We start from the raw sequence: 26609 nt of genomic DNA, 5'->3' as shown, positions 1-26609 counted from the left end.
CACTTGGGACTGAACTCTTCCCACCCCACCCCTTTTAAATAGTTATTATAGTTACAATGTCACTCTGGTTTCTTTTTTAAAAGACAATGTCATCCATTTTAAACAAATCTGCTTTTTAAAAAACAATGTCACTTGTTCACCTTTTAAATAGATGTTTAACATTTATTATCTATTATTATTATTATTATTATTATTATTAAAGCTTTTATACTGCTTTTCATAGAAAAAAGGTTCTGAAAGCAGTTTGCATAGCAAAAAGTAAGAGAAAATGATTCCATGATTTTTTAAAAAAAGATAGTATTCTAAATATCACTACTACCATCACATATTTACTTACAGTCAAAGAACAAACATTTGATTTAAAAACAACACCTGAATAAATAACTCAAATAAAAATCAGCCCATCAAAATAAGCAGTACAGAAAATAAAAACCATGAATATCTCTGAAAATAGAAAACATGAATGCCTTTGAGCAGGTACAGAATATAAAAACATGAATGTCTCCAAGCACATATACAGAAAATAAAAGACATGAATACCTCTGAGCAAGTGCAAAAAATAAAATAAAACAATAAATGTATCTGAGCATGCACAAACTGCTACCAGAGTGCAACCCAACACCAACTTCTTCCCACACTGTTCAACACGTACCAGCTGCTTCAAAGTTCCTCCTGAGTTAAAAGCGGCGCCTTTCCCGCCGCGAATCATAGCAGCGACGGGGCGTGGCTTTCTCCGAAGGGGCGGGGCTAGGCGGCTCGTTCCAAACCTCCTGCAGCTCGGACTCCGCTTGGCCCTGACATCATCGCCGCTTCCGGCGTCGGATTGGTGGGCCGAGAAAGGAAAGGGCGGGCGCAAAATGCCGCCGAGGCGGAAGCTTCGTGCGGGGCGCGTGATTTCAAAGCGACGGTTGAGAGCGGCGTGTGCGCTGGACCAACGCAGCGGAGGTGGTTGCCATGGCTGTGGGGATCCGGAGGGCAGGGATTGGCCCGCTGCGGTTGCCGTGGCAGCCGAGCCACCCTCGTTCGGTGCGAAGGGTTTGCGAAGCAGGGACCCCCGAGGAAGATACTGGGCGGCGGCGGCGGCGGCTGTGGTGACTCTGCGTTATTCTGTATTTATGAAACTTATTTTCTGTCTTTCTGCTCAAGGCAGAGTCCAGGGGCTGCCCATCCAGAAACTGAACAGACCTGTACTTGTGTATATACCTGTGTAGCTTCAGCAAGGTGGCTGCATCCGGTGCCTTCAGCCCATGTACCTTTGGAGGTCCCTGCCCTGGATGTTGTGTGTAGAGTTGCTGACTATGCAGCTTTACTGGCCCCACTAGCAATAGCAATAGCAATAGCACTTACATTTATATACCGCTCTATAGCCGGAGCTCTCTAAGCGGTTTACAATGATTTAGCATATTGCCCCCAACATTCTGGGTACTCATTTTACCGACCTCGGAAGGATGGAAGGCTGAGTCAACCTTGAGCCCCTGGTCAGAATTGAACTTGTAACCTTCTGGTTACAGGGCGGTAGTTTTACCACTGCGCCACCAGGGGCTCTTATAGCTGCGGTTAGGCTCTCCAAGGCTTTGAGCATGAGTCTCTATCAGCCCTACCTGGTGATGCTGCCAGGGATTGACCCTGGGACCTTCTGCATGCAAAGCAGACGATCTTCCACTGAGTTATGGCTCCGTCCCCGGTACTAGTTGATGGCGAGGGAGTAATCGGAAGCCTTGTTTGCCTGTGCATGGTGCGAGAGGAAAGTGTCTGGCTTGCAGTGCTGCACAACTCAAATGCCCTGGTGGGCCAGAACCCTCCACAACTCGGCATGCAGAGGCCAAGGTCACATTTTTAGCACATGATTACATGAAAAGTAAAAATATCATTTGTTACTTGTGGATCTGTTCCCTCTGTTAATGGACCCATAGTTTTAACAAAGGATAGTGACTAGAGAATAGGTCTTGTCCCTGCTCAGTCTGTGGGTCTCCTAGAGTATATGCCAGCCCCAAACAAATGCCAAGTCCTCTCCTCTCCCTAAATTGTTGCTGCTTTCAGGCTGCAATGCTAGGCATGCTTACATGGGAGTAAGCCTCACTGGGCACACTTTTGTGCATGGAGCATATTTTTGAGAAAGCATGCACAGGTTGGTGCTATGAGGCAGTTTCCGGCTCCTGTGTTGCCGCAGGATACCTGGGGGCCAGTAAAATAGTCTGAGTGGGCCAAATCTGGCCCCCAGGCCTTATTTGTGGAGGCCTGGGCTAGAGGTAGGCACATAGGAAGCTGCCTTCTACTAAGTCAAGCCATCGGTCCCTCTAGCTCAGTATTGTCTACTCTGACTGGCAGTGGCTTTCCAAGGTTTCAGGCAGGAGATGCTGCCAGGGACTGAACCTGGAGCCTTTTGCATGCAAAATTGATGCCGCCGCTGCCCCGCCCCCCCAATTATCTCCACCCCAGTCTGCAACAGTTCACAAGTGCTCCGGTTTAGCTCCATGTTAAGCATTATCTGCTAATATAGAGAGAGTGAGCCTTGCTCAAGAGTAGGTCAGGCTTTGTTTTGTTTTGGCTTTGTTTCTTTCTGGCCAGCTGGCAACCCTAGCTGTGCAATAGACACCATCCCTTAGCTAACTCTTTTAGTTACCTAGTTTTCTTACTTGTATCTCCTTAAATCTGCTCTTGTGTCTTGAACAGAGACTCCTTCTAGGAAGCCTGGGCTTGAAGCTGCCCAGTTGCTGGGATGCTGCCGCCCAAGAAGCAGCTGCAACAACAGCGCCCTCGGAGTGCGGCTGACAGGCTACCTGTTTGCGCCAAACTGAGGCCACGGTCGGCAGTAGCAAATTGGAATGTGTTAGCAGACAAAACTGAGTCTGTAGCAGCAGTGGGAGCATGGGTGGAGATTGCCCAAGATTATGCACAGCGAGAAGAGAGCCTAGCTTTTGTGAGTGTTAAGAAAAGAGACCTTTTCTGCTTCTTTATGTGTTTTATACTTTGAGAGCATCAGGTTGTCTGAACTTATGAAGGTGCCACCTACTAAGTCAGATGAGCGACAAATCAGGGTGAGGGGATCCACCCTGCTCTGTATCAAGAATAGCTTTCCCTTTGAAGAAGTAGGTATGCAGTTTGGTGTGCTCCTGGATCCAGAATTGTTCTTGGATAAAAAGGTGGCTGCCATGGCCCGGAGTGCCTTTGTACAGCTTGTACATCAGCTGCACCTCTTGGTCACAAAGGCCAATCTTGCCACAGTTACACCTTGGTCACATCATGATTAGATTACTATAATTTATGTGGGGCTGCCCTTAAAAAGCTTTTGGGAGCTTCAGCTAGTGCAGAACATGGCAGCCGGGCTATTGCTGGGGCTACACAAATCAATTGTTATCAACCCAATCCTGAAAAATCTCCCCTGGCTTCCAGTTTGCTTCTGAACACAATTCGAGGTGATTACCTTTGAAGCTCTCAATGCTTGGGGGCAGTGTTCCCTCTAACAGGGATGCCCAGATGTCATTGACTACAGCTCCCAGAATCCCCAGCTACAATGGCATTTGCTTGGGGATTATGAGAGTTGTAGTCAACAACATCTGGGAATTCCTGTTAGAAGGAACACTGGTTGGGGGCCTAGATATCCAAAGCACCACTTGCTCTGTAATGACTTTGCCTGCCTTACGTGATATTCTTGTGGAGGGGCTCTGTTCCATATCCGGACTTCTTTGGAAGTGTGGTTGTTGAGTACACAAGACAGGGTCTTCTCTGTTGTTGCCCCCAAATTTTGGAATGCCCTCTCAGTTGAGTCTTGTACTTCCCCCTCTCTTCTGGCTTTTTGTAGGCAGTTGAAAACTATGTTGTTCACCCCAGCTTTTCGGACAAGTTAAAAAGTCAAGCGGTCAATTTCACTGTGTTTTGCTTCCATACTTCCTTGTTTTTGTGACACTTTGTTTTTATTGTGATTTTATGATGCTTTATTATGTTGTAAACCATGTTGAGATTGTTGACAAAAGGCAATATGCTGAATTGATATGATAAACAAACAAACTAGCCCAATGCTATCTACAAAGTAGACTCTTCCAAGTCCCAGATGCTCGTAATGACAGAGGCTGGAGACTGAACCTTGGGCCATATACATGCAAAACAGGTGCTTATTGCAAAGTGATGGTCCCAGTCTGGCTTGATTGTAGTACCTGGCAGTGTTAGCAGGGCTCCCTGTCTTATCAGAGCCATTTTATTTTATTTTTTTACACTCTTTACATTCTGTGCTTGTGTAGTTTCTGTGGCTGTATAACATGGCTACATAACTTATATTATGCTTTGTGTCTGGTGATTCATCTCCCTTTCTCCTGATATAGATATATTATTATTATTTTAATTTATTCAATTTCTATACCGCCCTTCCAAAAATGGCTCAGGGCGGTTTACACAGAGAGAAAACAAACAAGATGGAACCCTGTTCTAAAAAGAAACGTAAGATAGATATCAGCAACAGTCACTGGAGGTGCTGGGGGTGGATAGGGCCAGTTACTCTCCCCCTGCTAAATAAAGAGAATCACCATGTTAAAAGGTGCCTCTTTGCCAAGTTAGCAGGGGTAGATATAGATTATATAGATATAGATCTGTTTTGTGCAAGGATGGGCTTATGTTAGCCTTGCATCTCTGCCTTCTCCTTTCTTTTAAAGCCATTTTTTTTCTCCAGAAAAACGAGAACTATGTGGTACACCAGTGTTTGAAAGCTTTTGCAGCAGTGGTGCAGCTGCAAATTCAGAAATCAGGTGCTTTCCATGACCTCCCCCATGGCCATGTCTTCCCCGGCAGCCAAGAAGTACCGGCACTCTGTCTCCGCGCGTCCCCCCTCCACTACACACCTGTTGGGATCTCCTAACTCTTAAGGCTTAGCGAAATATGTTGAATTTTCCTCAGTATGCACTCTTGCTTAGGAACAGAAGTGGCTTACTGGATAAGTCTGTGGTCAGAATCCTAGCAGTCGGCAGGCACTGGTGCTCTACTGGAAACAGACCCGTGGTTCACTGGAGAACTGCACTCTATCATCTGTCCACCCCGAATCTAAACAAATAGCCAACTCTGCTTGCTTCTCTTCCTTAGGCTACAGCAGCTCAAATTGAAGAGGAATACAAAGAGCAACAAAACGAAAAAGAGAGGGTTCTGAAACGCTTTCAAGAGCAGGTGAAACGCAGAGTGAACAAGCACGTGAAGCTGAGGGAAAAACAGCAGCTCCAGAAATCCTACGAAGCAGTAAGGCTACCTTTCCTAATATCCAGCTCCATATGGGGCTTTTCCTTGGGAGTGGCCTTGTTTTCAATGCAGAAGTCAAATGTAATGAACAGCTCTACTAATTGGTATTAAGATTAGTGAGGATATGGGAATTGTATAATCTAGGAAGCCCGAGCTCCTATATAGGTGAGAATATACCTTCCTGCAACATACAGTCACTAATATGTCCTCTGAGGTGGCAGTGGAAGAATGTCTTTGAGATCTCGTCTTTGAAGTTGGTACTGCAGGGTATGTCTGCGATGATGTACTTCTGCAGCCCATGCTTTTCCAGTGCCCAGCTGTACAACTGGTGATGCAATCGCATGTCATGTTGTCTGCATATTACAATTCCAACATGGGGTTGCTTTGCTCCTTATCATTACTTTTTAAGCTACTTCCTGTGCATTCTAAGTTGAGTGCTGAACTCATAGAAACATAGGAAGCTGCCTTCTACTGAGTCAGACCTTTGGTCCATCTAGCTCAGGATTGTCTACACAGACCGGCAGCTGCTCTCCAAGGTTGCAGGCAGGAATCTCTCCCAGCCCTATCTTGGAGATGCTGCCAGGGAGGGAACTTGGGACCTTCTGCATGCAAACATGCAGATGCTCTTCTCAGACCCTGTACCCTAAGGGGAATAGCTTACAATGCTCACATTTAGTCTCCCATTCAAATGTAAACCAGGGTGGACCCTGCTCAGCAAAGGGAACAATTCATGCTTGGTACCACAAGAGCAACACAAATAGAAGTAAGCAGTGTGCTCTGTGCAATTGTGCCCTTAATTTGGCAATATTGATTATAAAAGGCCTTCAACTTTGCTTTAATATTAAAGCTGGGTCTTGAGACAATTTAAGTCTATCTTCCAGCATTCAGTGCAAAGCTCAGCTGATTAATTCTCACTAAGTAAACATCTCACAGGTAGGCTAATTGATCTGTTTTCCTAATTCTGTGTTCTCACCAGAAGTGGCGGGGAATCAAACTTGTGATCCATCTTAGGATCACTAAAGTTCTATTATTAAGAATAATAATTGAGATGGAAAACAGTTCTCAAGTAATAACCTGGCCTTGGGGTTACTCCTCTCTATGGAGCCACAGATACCTGGTAGCTGTTTTCTCCTAATAGGCTTGGCTGCATCCATCCCTCTTCTAATCACTCTTTTATTTTATATTATTTCCTTCCTCAGGCTCAAAAAGAAAGCTCCGTTGTGGTAAAGTTTTCAGATTCGGCATTGCAGTTGACCCCCAAGAAAAGCACATGTTTGTACAGATACAACAAGGACTCTGCCATCTGCAGTTCTAGCAGTAAACCCTTCTCTCTGCAACAGGCTAGTCACACACTGCAGTTGGGAGAGGTGCAAGATGTGCCGTTTGTGGAGCATGCCAAAGCTGTAAGTGTTTTATCTCCTTACAGTCACCTGAAGCTGCTGAGATGACCACTCAAGCATTTTGTCTCTGTTCCTGGTAGCATCACATTTCCATACATTGGGCCTCGGTCCCTGATCCTAAGCAGGTGAAAGATAGCCAGCAAACATGGTTGCTCATGCAAAACTGTGTTTATTGCACACAACTTGCAGATGCAGATAGGATGCGTTTTCCCCCTGCATCCACCTGTTGCTGACACATATGGAAAGAATATTGTACAGAGCAGAATGGCTCATAAGTTGAGGCTTTTGTGGCTACCACGATTATGCTCTAAAATATTCAACGTAACTGTTATGGGAGAATTATCATATGCACCTATACAGTGCATACCACTTGAATCAATATATACTACTTGGTACTGATAATATACTACTGGAGCACAGCCATCTGTTTTTCATGGCATATTGTCTATGTTGGCTCTCTAAGACTGCACGGCTTCAGCCCTCCAGCTGTGTTTGGACCACAACTCCCATCATCCCTGGCTGCAGTGACCAGTAATGATGGATTATGGGAGTTGTAGGCTAACACCTGCAGGAGGGTCGAAGATGTGCGACCATGTATTAGGGAGTATAGCAGGCAAACACCAGCCTGTTCTGTTGTTTGAATTTGTTGCTAGTCTTTCATATACTTTCTCCCCGCCCCACCCCCCACCTTTGGACAGGTAAGAAAGACTGTCCAGCAGGTGCGTTACAGGCTGGCTTCCCGCAAAACTGTGACAGATGGGAAAACATCACCAGAACTTCCAGGAGGTGTTTGGGAGAGTTGTCCAAGCATACTGGTGAGTACCAGACAGAACATCATTTTATTACAGCTTTTAAGAGCTTCTTTGCCTATATGGTCAGCTGCAAAGGATGCCAAAGGTTTCAGTCCTGAGCATACCTACTGGGAGACAAGTTCCACTCAACTCATTGGGACTTGCTTCCCAGCAGGCAAATTGAGAAGCAAGATCCAGCTGCCAACACAAAATGAATTCTGAATATCTGATTGAAATGAGTTTTTGCTGCCATCTAAGTAATGGTTTATATGGCTTGCATTTTCTTTTAAGTTGCTATATTAGAATCTGTGTTTAGCTTATTCTTTCTTCTGATAAGTCATTAATTAATGTTTAAGAGACTGTAAGTGTACCATGTTTGTGAAGAGATTTAATTTTAATCATGTTTTTAAATGAAAGATTTAGTACTTCAAATTTATTAAATCAAAAATTTCAAAATCTGCTTAATTTAAAAAAAAATCTTTTTAATGCACCCTTCATGGAACATTATTACTTTCCAAAAGTAACGCCACCCAGAACACACAGCTTATACTTCTTAATTTTTCACCAGAAATGTGTCTGAAGTTTTTAACATTGGGTTTGAGGTGGGTTGTTCTTGTTTTTAAATAGGTGAGTTTACAGAGTCAAGTTAACAGAACCCGGTGTGTTTAGTTTTATCTCTTCTTATTAAATGATTGCCTGAGGTGATAAGAGAGCCTGGTCTTCTGATAGCTTGTCTAGCTGTTTACATCAAGTAATTGGGTGAAAGTTGTAATTGTTGGGTGACAATCACAGGTGGGGGACCTGTCATTTTGAGAATATATGAGGGCACAACTAGATATGACTATTGGCTTGACTCAACCCAGGTAGTACCAAATCCTATAAAGTTGGGGTGGAAGGAAAGTTAAACCCCTCTCCCTCCCCCGGTGGAATTCTACTGGTTCTGGAGCTCTGCCCGAAGAAAACAATGATTTGAGAGTTGGAGGACACAGGCAGGGAAAGGATTCAGCTTCCACCCCCTGCCAATGCTGTAAAGCTCACCTCCCCTGCTTTGCAGAGGTTTGGCATTGAGCCAGTCATGGTGCAAGTTTTTGTTGTTGTTAAGAAGTCGGCTTCTCACAAGACGACAACTGCAGAAAACCAAGAAGAGGATGACAAAAGGGCGTTTCCTCTGGTGGGATACCATGACCTTCCAGCAGAACTCCAAGAAATGCAGAAACAAGAAGAGCCGGGCAAAGGCTTATACTACACCATGGAGTTTGAAAAGGTAAAACTTCTCCAATACTAGACTTATACCAGCGTGGCTGTGCTGTGCATCCCAGGGCATGGTGTGAGGACACATGATACGATCATTTGCTAGAGCTAAGCAACCCTTGGTCTGGTCAGTGTCTGGATGGGTGACAGCCTGGAAACCCCCATCTCTGCTGCCTTGAGTTTCAGAATGGAAGAAAGGCAGGATATATATGTGGTTAGTAATTTGTTCTAATTTACCAAGTGTGTGTTCTTGACAGATGCTTTGTCAGAATGCTAGTGCTGGAGTCTGCTGTTTGCTTGTTTCTTTGGATATTGTGTGATAGGCAGTGAAACTGGAACGGAAGACACAAACTCTTCTAATAGCAATAGTGTCATACCTCTGTTTCTGAACTGAACTATACCCTGTTCTAGTCTGCTTTCTAATCTTTTTTTAATCATCAGCTGGTAGCTCTTCTTGGAGGGCTACAACCAAAAAGGCCCTGAACCGGGTCTCGCAATCAGTGAGGCCCAGTTTGGTGGGGAGAGTGGGCTAAGCCCGCTCTTCCCGCAGACGATCACAGAGGGAGGCCTGGCCAGCCAGACTGGCCACCCACACAATTGCCAACTCCGTGATGGAACCGGGGGGGGAGCGGGGGCTACGCAGCCCCCGGAAGCTCCAGCATGCCCTGCCCAAGTGCACAGGGCATGCTGGCAAGACCCCTGGAGCCGGGAGGCGGCTTTTCACCTACCCTCCGGGGGTCTCCTCATGAGTAGCTGCAGAGCTGCGCCGCGGCTACTCACGATCCGGAAGCCTGGGTTTGCAGAGCACTCATTCCGCAATCCCAGGCTTTGGGGAGGGCTTCAAAAGCAGGCTAGCTTTACTTAGCTTTAAGAGAGCCTAGCCCGATTTTTACTGATCGTGAGAATAGCCCCCCTGTCTCTAGGCTAGGCCTGCTCAGCTTTGCCCCCCCCCAGCTCTTTTGGGGCTACAAAACTCCAATAATCCCCAGCAATAGTGGTCAGTAGCCAGGGATTATGGGAGTTGTAGGCCAACATCTGCAGGAGAGCTGAAGCTGAGCAGGCCTGCTCTAGGCCCTGCCACCAACTGAAATTGGTATTCTCACGATCACTGGAAAGCAGGCTAAGGGAGCTTAGCACGCTTTCCCGTCATCGTGGGAAGCACCGGGCTCCCAGGCAAGCCTGGTGGTTCCAAAGTGGGTAACCTGCTAAAGTACCCCTCCCGTTAAACAAGGTTAGCGGAGCAAGCACTCCACTACCCTTGTTTGCTTGATTGTGTATTGCTGCGCCACAGCAACATACGAGGAGACCCCCAGGCTCGGGTTGTCTCTCCAGGATGTCCCGTGTGCTCACACAGGGCATCCTGGAACTTCCAGAGGCCGCACAACCCCTGATTCTCGGAGCCAGCAGTCATATGGGCAGCCGATCCAGCCCCCGCAAGGCTACAGGAATGAGAGCTAAGCCTGCTCTCCCCACAAACCCCGTTCAGGCTCTTCTCACTGATCGTGTGAAGCACCTCAGTGTCTTCTTGTTTGTGCCTCCTCGGCTTTGGAACACCCTGCCAGAGATGCTTCACCTTGCTTACTGCACCAGGGTTTTTCAAAAACATGAATTTTCAGGTTCTTCTAAAGAAGATGTTTAGTGTTTTATCTACATCTGTATCTGCTGAGCTTCTAACTTTCAGTTTTTACTTTTGGTTTTAATAGGGTCGTGCATTTCGTTAGTTAGTTTACTGAAGTTATATTGATGATTGTTTTACTATTTTTGTGAGCCACACCAAGCTGTATTGTACTGAAGGGATGGGATATAAGTAGTACTAACTAATATGATAAATGGGCACCTGGTTTTTGGTTTTTTTGTCTCTTTGCTTTTGCTTTTTTTTAAAAGGCAAGATTAACTTTTGCGCACTGTGTCTCTCCTTTTCTGCCCTTTATGCTGTCATTTTGGGTTGAGATGGAGTTGGTTATATAGAACTGGTCCGTGTGTGTCTGAGTAAATGTGACTATCATTAAAAATAAAGATGCCGGAAATTTGACTTGATATTTGGTATAACACAATGGATCTTTAAAGTTTGTAGTGAAAAGATTAGTGTCCTTTTTTATGTTATTAACCATTTTATTTTCTTTCTTACACAAATATCTTTACCCATGTATTGGGTATATGGGGCTTCCATCCAAAAGACCAATTGGGTCCATACCTGCTTAAGCATCAGGTGACCCCATAACAGTCACTGAGCTCATGTAAACGATTGAACAAATCTCAAATATTGCACAAAACACATGAAGCATGATCTGGCCAAACTTATGCAGTTTTAAGTCCCACTAATTTTAGCAGGAGAGCTAACTACATTTGTAAATCACCCCCTTTGAAAATAATGGGACTTAAAACTGCTTTTAACTGGTTTGTTCCCATAATATCAACATAAAGTGTATGATTGCATAAAGGAACATAGCAGAAGATTTAAAAATTGAGAAGTGCTTTCATATATCTCTGTTTATATTGGAGAAGAAGGGGCTACAAGTTAAAGCTTCAGGTGAGGCCTTTAATGGCCTAAGTAGTCTCTTCTTGTTACTCGTTCTACTTTTTCCTTGCAGATCGGTAGCAACCTGATGAGGGATTCTTATCCAGCGGACTCTCTTTCAGAATGTGGCACTGAGACTCGCACGGCTCTGACACTTTGGCCTGGAATAGACGAAGAAGAGTCAAGGAAGCAGGTACCCTTACAAATAGGTTTCCATGGGGAAACCATGCAAGGTTATGGTGACTGAAGATTCCCTGTTTCCTTGTAAAGAGATACTGGGCGGGTTCACACATAATGAGGAACTGACATACAAAGTTGGTATTGACTTGTCTGTGATCATCTGAACTCGTGCCAAGGTGGGAATCTCAGGTTCGTCTGGGGCTTGAAACCAACTTTTCTAACCAAGATTTGAAGCTGGCTTGACCAAGCAGGTACAGTTCCACTTCAGCTGCACATTATGTCTGAACCTACACTCTTCATAGACCACTGCTTCATTCAGGCAAGCCCACCCCCTTTGTTTTCAGGATCAGTGGCTAGGATAACTTCCAGAGCCTTGCTGGGCAGCCTGGCCAGCGGGTGTAGTTCTGGCTCAACTTGGCCACTTCCAACAAATGAAGATAGGTGATAATCTTCAGGGCCAACTTCAGGTTCCCTCCATATCTCAGACTGAGGGAACCTCAGGTTCCATGGTGTCACTGGTGGGGGGAGAGGGGGAGGGAGAGAGAACGGGGCCACCGACAAGTGTGTGCCCAGAACACACAAATATTTATAAAATACCCTCTTAGGCTTCCTGATTGTACAGTCTAGAATGGTTACCTGAATTCCTCCTTTCTTGGTTCCATAATTATCTGTGTAGAATTTGTAATGTGATGCCACACACTACTGCTGACAGTCTTTCTCCATATTGTCCTTACATTGTCCTCCTTTCATGTAGCGTCAGAATCAGTATCTGAGATACAGGCGTCTCTTCATGGATATTGAAAGAGAACAAGTAAAGGAGCAGCAAAGGCAGAGGGAGTTGCAGAAGAAAATGGAGAAGTATGTGTTCAATAAAGTAACATCTCTTTGCCCTTAATTATATTAAGGGCCATATTCAGCCGCATGGCAATCATGTCGATTTGTTTGTATAAACGGAAAACCATAATGGAGATATTACTGGCAACCTAACAAAGTGCACATGTGACTCTGGGGGCACATGCACAAGTCTCCAGTCCTCTTGCACATGTGTTCTTGTGCAAGGGAGCCAACACTTTAAAGTGCTGCTCATGCTTCAGAAGCATTCTGTAAAAATGGAGACATGTTGAGGGTTAGTGACGTGTTTCCAATCTTGAGAGCACTCCCAGAGTGAAAGCAGCATTCAGAGGTGTAAACCCTGGAAATGTGGCATATAGTGTCTGAACAGGGCAATATGGATGTCAATGGAAACTTGGCTTTTAAAAGTGTTGTGGTGCTTGTCAACTCCCACAATGGTAAGTTTAAAGGAATGTGGATGCTTTCCTTAAGAAGTATATTCAGTTAATTTTCCATGGAAGTAATAGAAGAATTGAGACTGCAATTGTGCGCTTAATTCTTAATCTTGTGGTCTAAGCATGTGACCTCACCCTTCGAAAGACTGAATGAAATTCCACTTCTGCCCACAGAATTAAGAAGAAAAAGGAGGATCAGCGCCTTGCAGAAGAGCAGAAGTTACAAGAGAGGACCTCCCAAGGACAGTCTGATTCTGGGGGAAAGGCTTTTGAAAAGCTGGAACAACTTAAGCTGGAGGACATGACAGAGAAGAAAAAGGCAGTGGAAAGACAGCAGAAAAACAAAGAATATTCCAGGTGAGCTGCACAGTCAGAAGGAAGCCTGCTTTATGTTTCCTTGGGCTGTTTCACTGCACTGCAATGTTAGTTTGCTGGCAGAGGTGAGATTCCTGAGCCACACAGAGCAAAGTTTTTGCTAATCTCCAGTTGGTGCCATGCCAACCCAATGCTCACCTGGGATCATTAATCTTGGATCTGAATTCGGCCTGTCAATCCTGGTTAAATCTTGGCTTGCCGTCGCCTGAATCTAGGATCTGTGAAAACTTCCAGATTCTCACTGCACACTCCACGGGAGCCCACACAGTTTAGAAATCTCAGATTTGCCGGTAAATTAACATTGCGGTGATCACATGGACTTTAATCCCAGATGCAGATGGAACTAGCGCATGATCAACAACTCTACCTTGCTGGCCAGACCCGGCACCACCCAAGACACTTGAACCCCAGCAGATGCCAGTATTCTTGGGAGCTAGGATGCTGTGTGGTCCAGTGACCTTGCAATAGTCGCTCATGCTTCTGCGGCTGGATAGAAGCAGCTGTGGCAGCTGCCACCGCCACCCTTAATAATGGTTCCGGGGTGGTTCTGCCATCCTTGTCTGTACAAAGGGCTGAAGATGACAAAGAAAAGCCTCACTGGATTACACCAAAGGTCCAGCATCCCTTTCTGTCAGGGTTGTGCTGAGCAGCAATAATGGGGCCACCCGCTAGAGGCTTAAACCAGGAACTAGACCTATGACAAATTCCAGATGCAAATTCTGTCCCCACATCTACCTGGGCAACACTATTACATGACCTAAATACCAGCCATACTACTTGGCACTCGTTTGTCTGCCATCATCTGCCAAAAGTGCCCTTCTGTTGTCAGTCTCGGGCAATACAAATGCAAAAGTAAATAGACACACCCTTGACACAGAAAATGGCAACACTTCCGAAAACCGTGGGAGAACTGTACGGGTTCTCAAGGAACTACTGCTGCCAGCCTGGAAGTCACTACAACAAAATCAAAAAGCCTCTAGTGTGAAACTGCTGAAGCAAAATATATTGGTACGTCCTGGTTCTGTTCATCTGGGGACTCAGTCGTGCCTGAGGATTTCTCTTCTGTTAGATTATAATTTACATCGCAAAGGGAGGAAGATTGGCAGTAACAAAACGGCTAGAATGATCATTCTGCTTTGTTTTCTGGACATTTGAGCTTTTCAAAGAAATGCCACAGACCAGCTCTTGCATTTCATGGCCTTCTAGCAGCATCATTAACTGTTGGTCTTGTTTTTCCCTCCATGTTCTGTTGATATGCCCTTTGAGAATAACACTGGATGCATCTAACAACATTGCTTCTAGTTAGCCTTAAAGGTGTGGGTCGAGCTTGACGCTTAGTCTGGCTCTGAGTCTTGGAAAGTGCCCCTTCACCAACTTCCTAAATGGCTTTGCATGTATCGCTTTCAGGTATGTAGAAGCACTACGTGCCCAGATGCGGGAGAAGATCAAAATGTATCAAATCGACTTGCCTCCATTGTGCTTCTGTGGATTGGATTTCTGGGACTCTCATCCTGATAGCTGTGCCAACAACTGTATGTTTTATAAAAATCACAAAGGTATAAGATCTCTTGACATCCACCTCTCTGTATCTGTTTCTGAAAGAGCTGGAATGTTGTTATTGTTATGGACACATAAGCAGAGCACCTGATTCTGTGAACCTGACACATTCTGGTTAACCTGCAGATGTGTCGCTTTCACAAAAATCTGAAGAAAAAAACACTTGCCCCAATGTAATTCAGTGGAACAGAATATTTGGACTCAGAGGGCAGTTAACAAGACAACCAGGTGGGTGGAGCTAATGGAACTAAATGTCAAGGAGTGGGAGGAGGGGCTTGAACAAAACAAGCTGGACATTTCTCAGCTTGAAAAATAACTCCCTTCAGGCTGTCGCAACCTCTTCTGCTGCTCAGAGAGAAAAGTGTCTAAAAAGTTCACCATGCTCAGGCACAGACTCGGTCTATCCATGCACACCAGGGATATACTGCAACGTTTTGCTGCAGAGCTGTACTCGTTTCTCCAATATTACTGACAGCAGTTGAGGCTTCCTGATGTGACTTTAACTTCTGACTTCCTTTAAGACAGAATACCTGTCACAACAGGTTGCAGCTCTTTGAGAGGCTAATTAAACTCACTTGGATTATAATTATGGGTGCCAACTGCATAACTCGTTCTGAAGGAATCTATTTGAAGATCAATAGCATGACAAGAATATTTCAGGATAACTCTTCCTTCTAACATAGCACACTGAACTAGATTTTTTCCTATACCCAAGGGCCCTACTTCATTGTATGACCACAAGTATGCCATATTCTATTGAACTGGCTTTCTGCATTGGTCCCATGCTGTCATGAGACTTCTGAGGATCTATTATCTTTGTGGGATAGTTTTCAAAGGCTGCAGAGTTAACCATTTAAAAAGGAGGGTTGTGAGGTGCAGTGTCTGTCTTTGAAACTACAGAGGAAACGGAGAATAACTTCTAGGCCAGGGTGAGAGACACTTAAGAGCATAAGAGCCTTATTGGATCAGGCCCAAGGCCTATCCCTTCCAGCATCCCATTTCCCGCATTGGCCCACCAGATGCCTCTGGTGGGCCACAGAAGTCCACAGGCAGGAGATGAAGGCATGCCCCCTCTCCTGCTGTTGCTGCCCTCCAACTGGTACTCGGAGGCATCCTGCCTCTGAAGCTTGAGGTAGCCTATGCTTCTTGTGCATCCACTGCTTTTTTGTTGCACTTTCCCGACTTGCAACACCTGAGGGTGTTTCACACAGGGCTTTTAGCTCACACCTCCTCCAGAATGGAGGATGTGCATTCATATATCGGGCAGATTTACCCCCAAAGTCCCTGCAAGCTATCAGGGAGCACTTCACACAATTCGGGTTTTTCACTGCACGTTCGTGTCGCTCGATTTATATCCAGGGTTAAAAAAATCCACTGTTTGCTTTGGTTTTTGGGGACAACATCGATTTTGCAGTAAAGCCTGCTGTATGAAGAATGCCCTGGAGGCAAATCCTTGGTCTGATTACATTTCAGAGCATCTTATTAGTTATGTGAGTAGAGGAGCTTCGAACATAGGCTCTAGCAGTTGGTCAGCGAATAAGAAATCTTGCCATTCAGATATATTTTATTCTATTTATTCAGTTTCTATACTGCCCTTCTGAAGTGTGGTTGGCCAACTTGCACATCTGTAAGTGTGCATTGTGAACACAGATTCTCATTCTAGGTTAGGCTGCGATGTGGTGTGTGCCATTCAGCATCCGAGGCACTTCTACTGAAATAAAAGGGAGAGAGGAAGGGATACCATATATGCCAGAGCCAGTCCCCACCCTCTGTCACTCTTGGCCTCAGTAGCTGCAGCCTCTGCATGGTTATGCTAAAGGCTTTGCTGTTGCTCAGTCCAACTGCATCATAAGTGCCTGATTGCTCAGCTATCATGGTTCCAATGAATAGGCTCTTTACTTGGGGTGGGTGGGGGGGAGTCCTCACAACCAGGGCACATTGGTTGGCCAACATCCTCCCTAATGCTGTGAGCATGCGTCTAACAAAAGTGCATACACAGCACTAATCACTCTACTTCCAGTTTTCACCACTCTTCCTTTGAGGCACACTTTGACTCGAGGAAATGCACCCCTGAGGATCATGTGGGTCAAGAGAACTTCCAGAGCAAGAGGAGAGTAGTGAACATTGTGTAAGAGTACCTGTACTTTTTAAATGGGGAGGTTAGCATTGTGCATGTGCCTTTATTAGAAGGATGTGCACACCATTAGTCAGGTTGTCAGCCATTGTTTCGTTCCTGGATCAGCAAGTGACTCCAAATGTTGGACAATAATTCTTCCGGGAAGTTTGTTCAAGGGCCGGTAGTGCTGCATACATATTCACTGCAGCTACATAATGCATTTCCTTTTTCCCCCCTCTAGCATACGCTCAAGCTCTGCAGTCTGTCATGTCATCTTGTGATGTGTTTGATGGGGGTTCAAACACAAGACTTGCTGTCCACACCTTTGCTACTGTGCACGCTCGCGCTCATTCTCGTTCTGAGAAGAATCCCTGAAAGATACCACTGGAATTGGGGGTGGGGGTCTTGCCGCCTCCCCTCCCCCGTTAAAGTCCCTGCAAGTAGGTGACTGGACCCATCTGTGTGCCTAACCACCTCTGGATGGTGACCCAGGCCCTATAAGAAATAAATCAGAAAGCAGTCCTGCCCCAAAGTACTCGCTCTTCGGTCTTGCCCTAACACTCTGGACTTCTCTCCTGCAAGATACTGCTATGTCAAATATATTATTTTATCAAAGGGGTCTCTGATCAGTCCAAGCCTGCATCTCCATGCAGACCCAGCCGCATCTGACTCATTGGACTCCAAGATTTGAGACTTGTTCTTCATCGCACATGAGGCTTTGAGGGGCATCTATGTCCCTCTCTCCTACCCACTTGATAACGCTCATCCATTTCATTCAGAACTGGCCTGGTCCTAACCATTCTTCCCTTCACCTCCAGACTCTGAAGGTGCAGCTTGTGAAACTTCAATCATGCAGCAAAGTGCTACAAGAAGGTGATCGCTCCAGGGGAACAGAACTTATGCTAGTAACAATGACGCTTAGTAATGCTGAGACAAAAGAATTCTGTGAAATTTCCCCTTCAGCATGCTTCAGGTTAAAAGCACAAGGTTTTGTTCTTTATGATAGTAGCTGTACAAATGGGAATCTGCGGTTCAATATTTGGAAATGGTAAGCGAATGAGCAGAATGGCATGTGTTTTCCCATTTATTATAATTGGCTCCATATCTCTGTTTGGAACAATCTTTTTAGAAAAAGAAGAAAAATGTTAAGAACCTTAAGGGGAAATGTTTTCTGCTGTTGATGGCAAAGGAAGTTGTTATGGGGTGCCAGGTTCTTTTGACCCATAACCTGACCAAATCTAAAGTGTAGTATTGGTACCTGGAATAGCATAGCTCCTGTTACATGTTCTGTAGCTACCCAGCAGGCAGAAATAATTTTTGGATGTGTGAAGAGTGTGATCAAACTGCTCTCTTGCATATTTTACTTAAATTGTTTATAACAATGGCGAAGGTGTGGGGGGCACAAATGGGCAGGCTCTTTTTATTTATTTTGTGAGTTCATACAGTGTGTGAATACCTAAGAATGCCATTTGCAATTGCAGATGCTGTATTAACTATGTGTCCAACAGCTAGACTTTTGAAATGATGATATTGGTTATCTCCCCCACCCTGCAAAAAAATAAGTTTCTTGGTCAGCACTTGATTGGAAGAAGACAGCTGTTAGACCCTCGATAAAGAGGTTTGTTTTAACAGCTAAAGGTGCTCATTCCTCACTACTGGGATTATATTCAGGCATAATGATGTAGTGGGCATCCAGATTACTGCTACTTCCCTTATAGGTCACTCTGAGTATTGGCACATATTTGCTTGGAACCACCACAATCTTTTTCCTGACTTAAATATTAGGATGGAAGTAATCTTGAAATCCACACTATGCTCTTGAAATACACCCTTTCAAGCTTCTGTTGATTATCTGGTCAATGTCAAAACACTATTGCTAATAAATCTTAGCATAGATGTGGCAATAAAAACTGGTAAGTCAGTACTGGACAAATTTAATGGCTGTCGCAAACTCGCCATCCCCCCTCCCCCTCCGAAAGTATCATTTCAAAGGGCAGGCAATGGGTTATTTTTGTAACCTGAACACAATTTTAAAGGTGATAACATTCCAAATGTATGGAAAATTTGACATTGTGTTCCTGCAATTGATTTGTGCTAGATTATGGTTTTACAGAAGTAATAAATATTTGAATATCTCCACTTGTGGTGTTCTGATCACAAATTCTAGCTGCTATGCCAGTGCTCCAAGAAAGACCCCTGTGCGGGTGCATCATTTAAACCAGGACTGCACAATTTCAGCCCTCCTGCAGCTGTTGGAGTAAAACTCCCATCATTTCTGATCACTGGCCTCTGTGACTGGAGATGGTGGGAGTTGTAGTCCAACAGCTGGAAGGCCAGCGTTGTGCAGCCCTGGATTAGACAATGGATAATAGACACTGCTTTTACCTTTTGATTGAAAGGACTACATTTCTGCTTTTTTTTTTTTTTTAAAGGTCCACACTGACAGCAATAAAAAGAATCTTTCAAAGCCAAAAGAGAGGCAACAAGGTCCTCTTCTCCTTTTGGTCCTCTTAATTTGAATTACCCTAGGCTAAAAACAAACTTAGTGGGCAACAAAGCCTAACAGTGAAGCATACTAGAAAGAAAGTCTGTCATTGATTGTGTGAAATGCTTCGTGATGTCTAGGGCTTTGGGGCTTGAATCTCAAGGTTTGAAGAGGGAATGTGCCATGTTCAGCCACAGAAGGAAACAGAAGCCCTATTAAGATATTACGTTGTACCTGCGTTCCGGTATCTGTACACACGTACATGTGTTTGTGTGAATGACTGCACAGGAGCTCATTTTAAAAATGAACTGGGTACAAGCCCTCTGAAATGGAGAATACAGAGAGGAAGTATACTGCTGCTCCTGCATTCAACATATGGGTAGACAGCCAGTCTTGAGGTAGTGAGCATGAGTTGTCCCCTCTGTTAAGCAAGTTTCGCCTTGGTTTGCATTTGGATGGGTGACCACATGTGAGCACTGTCTGCTGTAAGATAATCCCCTTATGGGATGGGGCTGTACCACAGTGGTGGAGCATCTGCTTTGCCTGCAGAAGGGCCCAAGTCCAGTCCCTGGCAGCATCTCCAGGTAGGGCTGGGAAAGACTCCTGAGCCTGAAAACGTAGAAAGCCACTGCCAGTCATTGTAGCCTGCAACCTTGGCCCTCCAGCTGTTTTTGGACTGCAGCTCCCATAATCCCTAGCCACAGCAGCCAGTACTTGGGGATTCTGGGAGTTGTTGTCCAAGATCTGCTGGAGGGCCAAAGCTGTGCAGCCCTGGAGATGGGCCAATGGTCTGACTCGGCATAAGGCAGCTTCCTATGTAAATAACTGTGCCTGTGTGCACTCGACATAGATTGTAAAGTTGTGCCGTCAAATCAGTATCAACTCGTGGTGACCACAGAACCCAGTGGTTGTCTTTGGTAGAATACAGGAGGGGTTTACCATTGCCATCTCCTATGGAATATGAGATGATGCCTTTCAGCATCTTCCTATATCACTGCTGCCAGATATAGGTGTTTCCCATAGTCTGGGAAACATACCAGTGGGGATTTGAACCGGCTACCTCTTACTCCCTAGGCAAGGTGTTAAATAAATATAATGTGTGAATAGGCTAGAATGTACAACATGTTGGCAAGTAACAAATTTGGCTGAGCCTGGTATTAAAAAGTAGGGCCACTTAAAAAGGTGTCTCCTTTGCTCAGTTAGCAGGGGTCAACAGAGCAGTATATTCTGCTTGCACATTTCAGATTTGAGTCTCCAGTTCAGGCCTTCTGAGACCCTTTTACCAGAGTGAGCACCCTCAAGATCTGAATTTGTGGACGACTACCACCCACATAACCCCAACCTCGACGCATGGTAAATATGTAGATTCTAGTGTAGCATTTCAGGCCATGTATATTCTAGAATGGGTGTAGGAACACTGAAATTTGCAGGCTTCCTAAGAGGTGTCTGGTACCATCAAGGTTAAACAAGATTGGTTTTTTACCGTAGCACAGATGTAACTGAGTTTTGGGTCCAGCAACCAATAGCCCATAGGAGTCTTGCTGACTGCAGCACCTATATAATGCACTATGCGAATTACACCTGCATAAATGTTTAGGATTGAGATATATGGAAAGTTCATGCTACCAAGTGTGGGGTTTATTACCTGATAATTGGGGGGGGGGGGTTCCAAGAAAAAGTTCAGTTTGCCAGAGAACGTGGTTGGGTGGGGCCCAGATTCGCCTATGGTGGTTGTGTTTTTCTTTTCTTCTTTTCCTGGGTAGACGATCGCTTGATTTGCGTGCAACAATATTGGTAAAAGTTGGACCTTAATCTGCTAATGAGAATGTTGTGTAGGCATATAGCATTAGGAGTGCCCAGTGGAAGCAGAATCATTTTTTCCAGAGTGTGTGGTATGTGGGGTGGTGGTTGTTTTTTTAAACCCCTACGGTAATCCAATCTGCTCCTATATCTCTAGTGACAAAGGACAATGCTAAAGGCCTAGGCAAATTGCATGCTATATATACATATATATTGTGATATAGTTCACAGAATAACTGCACACGTACCAAGATATTTATTTATTTATTTATTCATATTTATATTTATAAAAAACAAAATATCTTGGTACACGTACGCACGCACAGTTATTCACATTTATTCTGTTAGTGTGAACAGTACAAAGGACTTGAAACTTTTTAGAGGACTAGCCCCTTAAAAATGAACACATGTACAGTGATTCACACATGAGTGCTGTATTCATGTACACATCTGTGCATACAATGTGTGTATTTCTGCCTTCATCTGGCTAACTAAGGTAATCGAGAGGGGGACATACTCAAAAAACAAAAGCTGCATAAAATGTAGGCCATGTTCACACAATTGTTAAAATCTAGGTTTAATGTGAGTTACCAATATTAGCTTGATTTTGTGAACCCACGTCAAGGTGGTTTGTGGCATGAGAGGAATTTCTGCCATTGCGTGGGTTCACACAATCATACTAATGTCAGTAAGCCACATTAAAACTAGCTTTTAACTATTGTGTGAACCAGGTCCTAAAATTGAATATGGAAATATATAGGCCCAGTGCATTACATGGAGTTGCCTTCCAGTGAGTTGAGCCACGATTCGGGCACATCCCTATCCTGTTCAACACACGATTCGAAACTCATCCCCTGCTCCTCTGCCACTCTCCACCACTTCCTGAATTGCAGTGCTCCTCCCAGCTATCTTTGTGCACCAACGCCACGCTCTCCCCTAACTGCCCCCATACTACCCGATTCAGGAAGTGGCAGCAAGTGCAGGAGGAGCACGTATGCACCTGATTTCTTCAGTTTTAAAGGTGCAGGGGATGTGTTACGAATCATGTTTTGTGTACATCCCTAACAAGGAGTGCCTCTTCTTGCACACAGGGACATCAGAAGCTGCCTTCTCCATGTCTTTTCCATTGGTCCATTTAACTTAGCATTGTCTACAGCAGGGCTCTACAACTTTGACCAGCCAGAGTGGCTAGAAATGAGAGATGACTGGTGTTGTAGGCCAACATCTGCAGGAGGATTAGAGTTGTGCCGCCCTGGTCTACACTGACTGGCGGTGGCTCTCCCAAGTTTCCAGCAGGAGCCTTTCCCAGCCCTACCTGAAGATTCTAGGGATTGAACCTGGGGCCTTCTGCATGCAAAGCAGATGCTCTACCACTGAGCTAGGCCCTGTCCTAGAAGCATGAGGCTGTGATCAACCTTCCCTTCTCCCTCCCCTTGTTTGGGTTGGTTTTGAAAGGGGGCTGGCCCCTATGAAGGCATGGGGCAAGGCAGCATTGTACACCTTTTCTCAAGCACCACCATGCCTTGAGCTGCCCCGAACTGGATAAAATAAATTTATTTATTGTATTTAAAATATTTCTATACCACTCAAAACTTGCATCTCTAAGTGCACTTGTCGCTGCAAAACACTGTGAGGCGATTCTCACGATCAGTGAGGAGAGCCATAAGGAGGTTTTGTGGGAAGAGCATGCTTAGCCTGATCTCCCCGCAGACAATCGGAAGGCAGCCCTGGGCGGCCGCATTGGCTGCCCACACAACTGCCAGCTCCGTCACGGGCTGTGGGGATCAGGGACCCCCGTTGCTGTGTGCCACAATAACACACGAGCAAAATGATGAGGTTAACGGAGTGCTTGCTCCATTAACTACGTCTTAGGGGAGGAGTATTTATGAGGGTTAGCTGCCGGGAGCCCGCGTGGTTCCCGTTGCAGCACACGATCGCCCAAAAGCAAGCTAGGCTCCCTTCGCCTGCTTTTGGGCGATCATGAGAATCGATTCTGTGTCTGCTGTAATCTAATGCCCTCGGCTTTGAAGCACTCTGTGGCGAGTACAGAACACCTGTTCCCACGTCTATTGTGTTTATCCCTGTCTTTAAGTAATTAAACATAAAGGAAGTTTTTCCAAGGCCCCATTACTGGAGTTCAGAGGTAGGTATAGATTTTTATTTTCAGCTAATCAAGATGCAAGCTTTTCTCAGTGCACTTTTCTTCAGCTTGATTTTCTGTCACCCTGCTCTCATTTCCTGCCCTACGCCAACCAAGGAATCATTTATCTCTCTGATAGGGTTGTGCGGTGCCATTTATTAGTCGATAACTCCTGAGCAATTTGCGTCAGTGGGAACAACAAATCGCTAATAAAGCATTTTCAGGTATCCGCTGGCGATACGTCTCACGCAGGGATTATTCTAGCGGGTCTTTCCCCAGGTCGGTGCCCTGTTTTTCTGGAATGGCAAGAACCACGAGATGATAAAGAGACGGACTTCAGCTTAGGCTGGGAAGACAGGGTCCAATTTTGGAGGAAAATGTGGGCAAATCCATAGAACAGTTCCTAAGAACCACTTGTTTAGAACTTAATTTAGCATCAGATTTCATCACTTCTGCTTCCATCCACAGTCCATCCACTCCTGTCCTCACCAAAAAGCACTCAAGTGTCAGAAGCTCTTGGTCAGATGCATTTCAGGAGTACAATTCACAGCCATTTAAATGAGAAATTTAGTTCCACTAAGCTTGAGGGACTTAACATTCGTTTAGGAATACAGGAGGCTGCTGTATACCAAATCAGGCCATTGGTCCATCTGGCTCAGTATTGTCTACACCACACTGTGTAGCGGCTTCTCCAAGGTTGCAGGCAGGCATCTCCCCCAGCCCCTATCTGGAGATCCCAGGGAGAGAACTTAGAACCTTCTGCATGGAAGCATGCAGATGCTCTTCCACTGAGCGATGGCCCCATCCTCTAAGGGAAATATCTTACAATGCTTGCGTGTAGCTTCCCGTTCAAATGCAAACCTGCTTCACAAAGGGGGCAATTCATGCTTGCTACCACAAGACCAGTGCTCCTACCTAGTTTGGCAGTGGAGTATGTCCACTTTACTTGTGTTTTGTGGATCATATCCCCAAATGAAGCACCATCATAGTTTCATTACAAAACACTCTTTGTGGTAGGTGATCAACTTGGGCTGTGGACATACCTTCATTCATTTCAGAAGGCACTATTGATTCCAAGATACAGATCAGAGTGGGCAACCTGAGGCTCTCCAGCTGTTCTTGGACTACAACTCCCATCATCCCCAGCCATGGTAAGTTGCAGCCAGGGATGTTGGAAATTGTAGTCCTTCAGCAGCTGGAGAGCCTCAGATAGGCAACACTACTTGGAATCGGTAGTGCTTTCTGAAATGAATGGAGGTATGTGCAGTGGATGATGGGAGGTGTACCAAGAGAGTCTCCGGTTGGTTGCCCCAGCATACATCTTTTAGCAGTATACATCTTGATTCCAGCCATGTCATTGGCTGACATACTAAGGACAATTACACAAAGCAGTCCCACTGAAATTAAGAGGACGCGTTTAAAAATCCCTAACTTGTCCTTTTAATTTCCATATAACTACTCTGAGTAATTTTCTTCAGCATATTGTTGGCAGAACTGTATTACTAACCATGCACTCCCTGGGCAGCTCTGATCCTTGCCAAAACTGCTTTGAGCAGAACTACAAGAAAATTATCCACTAAAGGGTAGATTTTTACAGGCAAAAATTCTGAGAGGATAAAGTGTGTCCGACCCATTTACTTCAGGGATCCCCTCCAACTTCCCATCATGCAGAGCTATAATTTATAGTGGCTGAGGATGATGGGAGTTGTAGTTCATCAACATATGGAGTACCAGAGGTGGGAGCACCTGATTTATTACAATTGAATCATGTTAGGAAAACCCATTTCTTTTCTTTTCTTTTTGTCCCTTTTTACTCGGTGTTTAATTCTGGCACAATAGTCTCCTATTCTGCATGGAATTGTACTGTGTAGAAATCTGCTTTAATTTCCTGATAACTGTCTTATATAGACTAATAAAATAGTGGGTTACAGTTACATAACCGTTTATCTGTGGAAGGTGTGTTGCTTTGTTTACACTTGGGGAGAGACAACAGATCATACATTTACTTATTGTTTATGTGCTTCAAGGAGGATGGATAAGATGTAAATGCTACTAAGGTAAAGGTAAAGTGTGCCATCAAGTTGATTTCGACTCCTGGTGGTGCCCACAGAGCCCTGTGGTTTTCTTTGGTAGAATACAGGAGGGGTTTACCATTGCCATCTCCCATGCAGTATGAGATGATACCTTTCAGCATCTTCCTATATCGCTGCTGTCCGATATAGTACCAGCGGGGATTCAAACCGGCAACCTTCTACTTCTTTAGTCAATGCCACTAGGCTCATATTTAACCTCTGGTCATAATGAGGGCTGATCACAGTCCTATTCCTTTGGACCTGTAGTAGAGATACAATATATGCTGAGACATGTTGTGTTTGGCAGTCTTGATTAAAGTATGGATATTCTTTGCTTCTTGTTGATCTGACCATGAACATTAAGCTTTCCGCCTGCCATATTTGAATATTTTTGTCTGGCTCTACATCCATTTTTCTTTGTTATCAGGCTGACATAAGAAAAGAGTGCGGTTTTACTCCCTTGGGAGACAATTCATGCTTGGACACAAACCGGGTCAGTTCGGTCCAGCACCCCCTCGAACCCACCCACCCCGGTTCGGGGGTGGTGGTGGTTTCATGAGCTCTTTTTATTTTAAAAAAAGATTATTATTTTTTACACTTACTTCCTCTGGGGGAGTTGTCTGAGGTGGCTGGCGGGTGGTGTCTATGGAAGTTCCCCTTCCCTGCTGCCAGCATCCCTTATTTAAGAAATTGGTCGCTCTTCGGCCTTTCCCCCTCAGCAAAGTGGCCATTTCGGAGGCCGCCGCACCTGCGCAATGGACCTCTGCATGGCCTGGGTCATTGCCCAATTTAAACAAATAAAAAACCCTTACAACCCCTACCCTGAACAGGGGGTGGTTCGGTTCGATCCTAAACAGTCGAACCAAACTGGTTCAACATCGAAAACGTTTGCACATCCCTAATGTCAACCACCCAAGCCATCTCTCAGTTCCAGAGAGCAACTAGAGCTTTGACAAGAGTGCCTGCCACACTAGCCGGAAAGCCCCCCAGAATAGGGCTTAGGCACAGGATGGAAGCTTTGTGAATTTTGTGATGGCTTGTGCATGGAACTTCTGTTGATTATGCGAGGTAATGGGGGAAAGGCATCTAACCAGCTTGCTTGCAGGGCAGCTGAATTTTATGGACAGGGATGATTATGATATGAGTGCTTTTTATCAGCAGAGTTTCACTTAGCCTCTGAAATACTGGACAAAAACATTGTCACGTTACATGGCTTTTTGCCACCATGAGAGCTTATAAATGTAAGGTTATAGAAGACCACAATCTGGTGAAAGGAGTAGTTATAAAGATAATACACAAGTACTTTAGTTTGCAAAATAAACATTGCTCAATCACAGTTTTGGGGTTTTTTTTTAACAATTGCAATCTATTATATTTTTTGAAGAGTTTGTGTATGTGTGTGTTTGTGAGAAAGGAAA

At 44.9% G+C, this 26609-nt stretch overlaps 1 protein-coding gene across 10 annotated transcripts; it reads left to right on the top strand.

Moving 5' to 3' along the window:
* The first annotated feature begins 842 nt into the window (after window positions 1-842).
* CCDC15 (coiled-coil domain containing 15) lies at window positions 843-18829 on the top strand. Of its 10 annotated transcripts, none has more exons than XM_053270121.1 (11): window positions 952-1091; window positions 2674-2920; window positions 5071-5220; window positions 6420-6623; window positions 7319-7435; window positions 8466-8675; window positions 11254-11373; window positions 12115-12218; window positions 12821-13003; window positions 14429-14577; window positions 16936-18829. In XM_053270121.1, the coding sequence occupies exons 2-11, from the start codon at window positions 2720-2722 to the stop codon at window positions 17067-17069; spliced, it is 1572 nt and encodes a 523-aa protein (XP_053126096.1). In that variant the 5' UTR covers window positions 952-1091; window positions 2674-2719; the 3' UTR covers window positions 17070-18829. The 10 variants fall into 10 exon arrangements, with proteins under 10 accessions (XP_053126093.1, XP_053126099.1, XP_053126094.1 ...); XM_053270122.1 differs by having other exon boundaries at window positions 957-1086; window positions 2672-2920; XM_053270120.1 differs by having other exon boundaries at window positions 969-1109.
* The last annotated feature ends 7780 nt before the right edge of the window (window positions 18830-26609 follow it).

Source organism: Hemicordylus capensis, chromosome 8 (assembly GCF_027244095.1).
Source record: "Hemicordylus capensis ecotype Gifberg chromosome 8, rHemCap1.1.pri, whole genome shotgun sequence".
Lineage (NCBI taxonomy): Eukaryota > Metazoa > Chordata > Lepidosauria > Squamata > Cordylidae > Hemicordylus > Hemicordylus capensis.
This window is presented reverse-complemented; position numbering and strand designations above follow the sequence as displayed.

Excerpts from the sequence above, each read along its gene's own strand:
- CCDC15 (XM_053270116.1), top strand. The coding sequence starts at position 858 with ATGCCGCCGAGGCGGAAGCTTCGTGCGGGGCGCGTGATTTCAAAGCGA. Across the intron at positions 8,676-11,253 it reads ACACCATGGAGTTTGAAAAG|ATCGGTAGCAACCTGATGAG; the intron begins GTAAAACTTCTC and ends TTTTCCTTGCAG. Across the intron at positions 14,578-16,935 it reads GTTTTATAAAAATCACAAAG|CATACGCTCAAGCTCTGCAG; the intron begins GTATAAGATCTC and ends TCCCCCCTCTAG.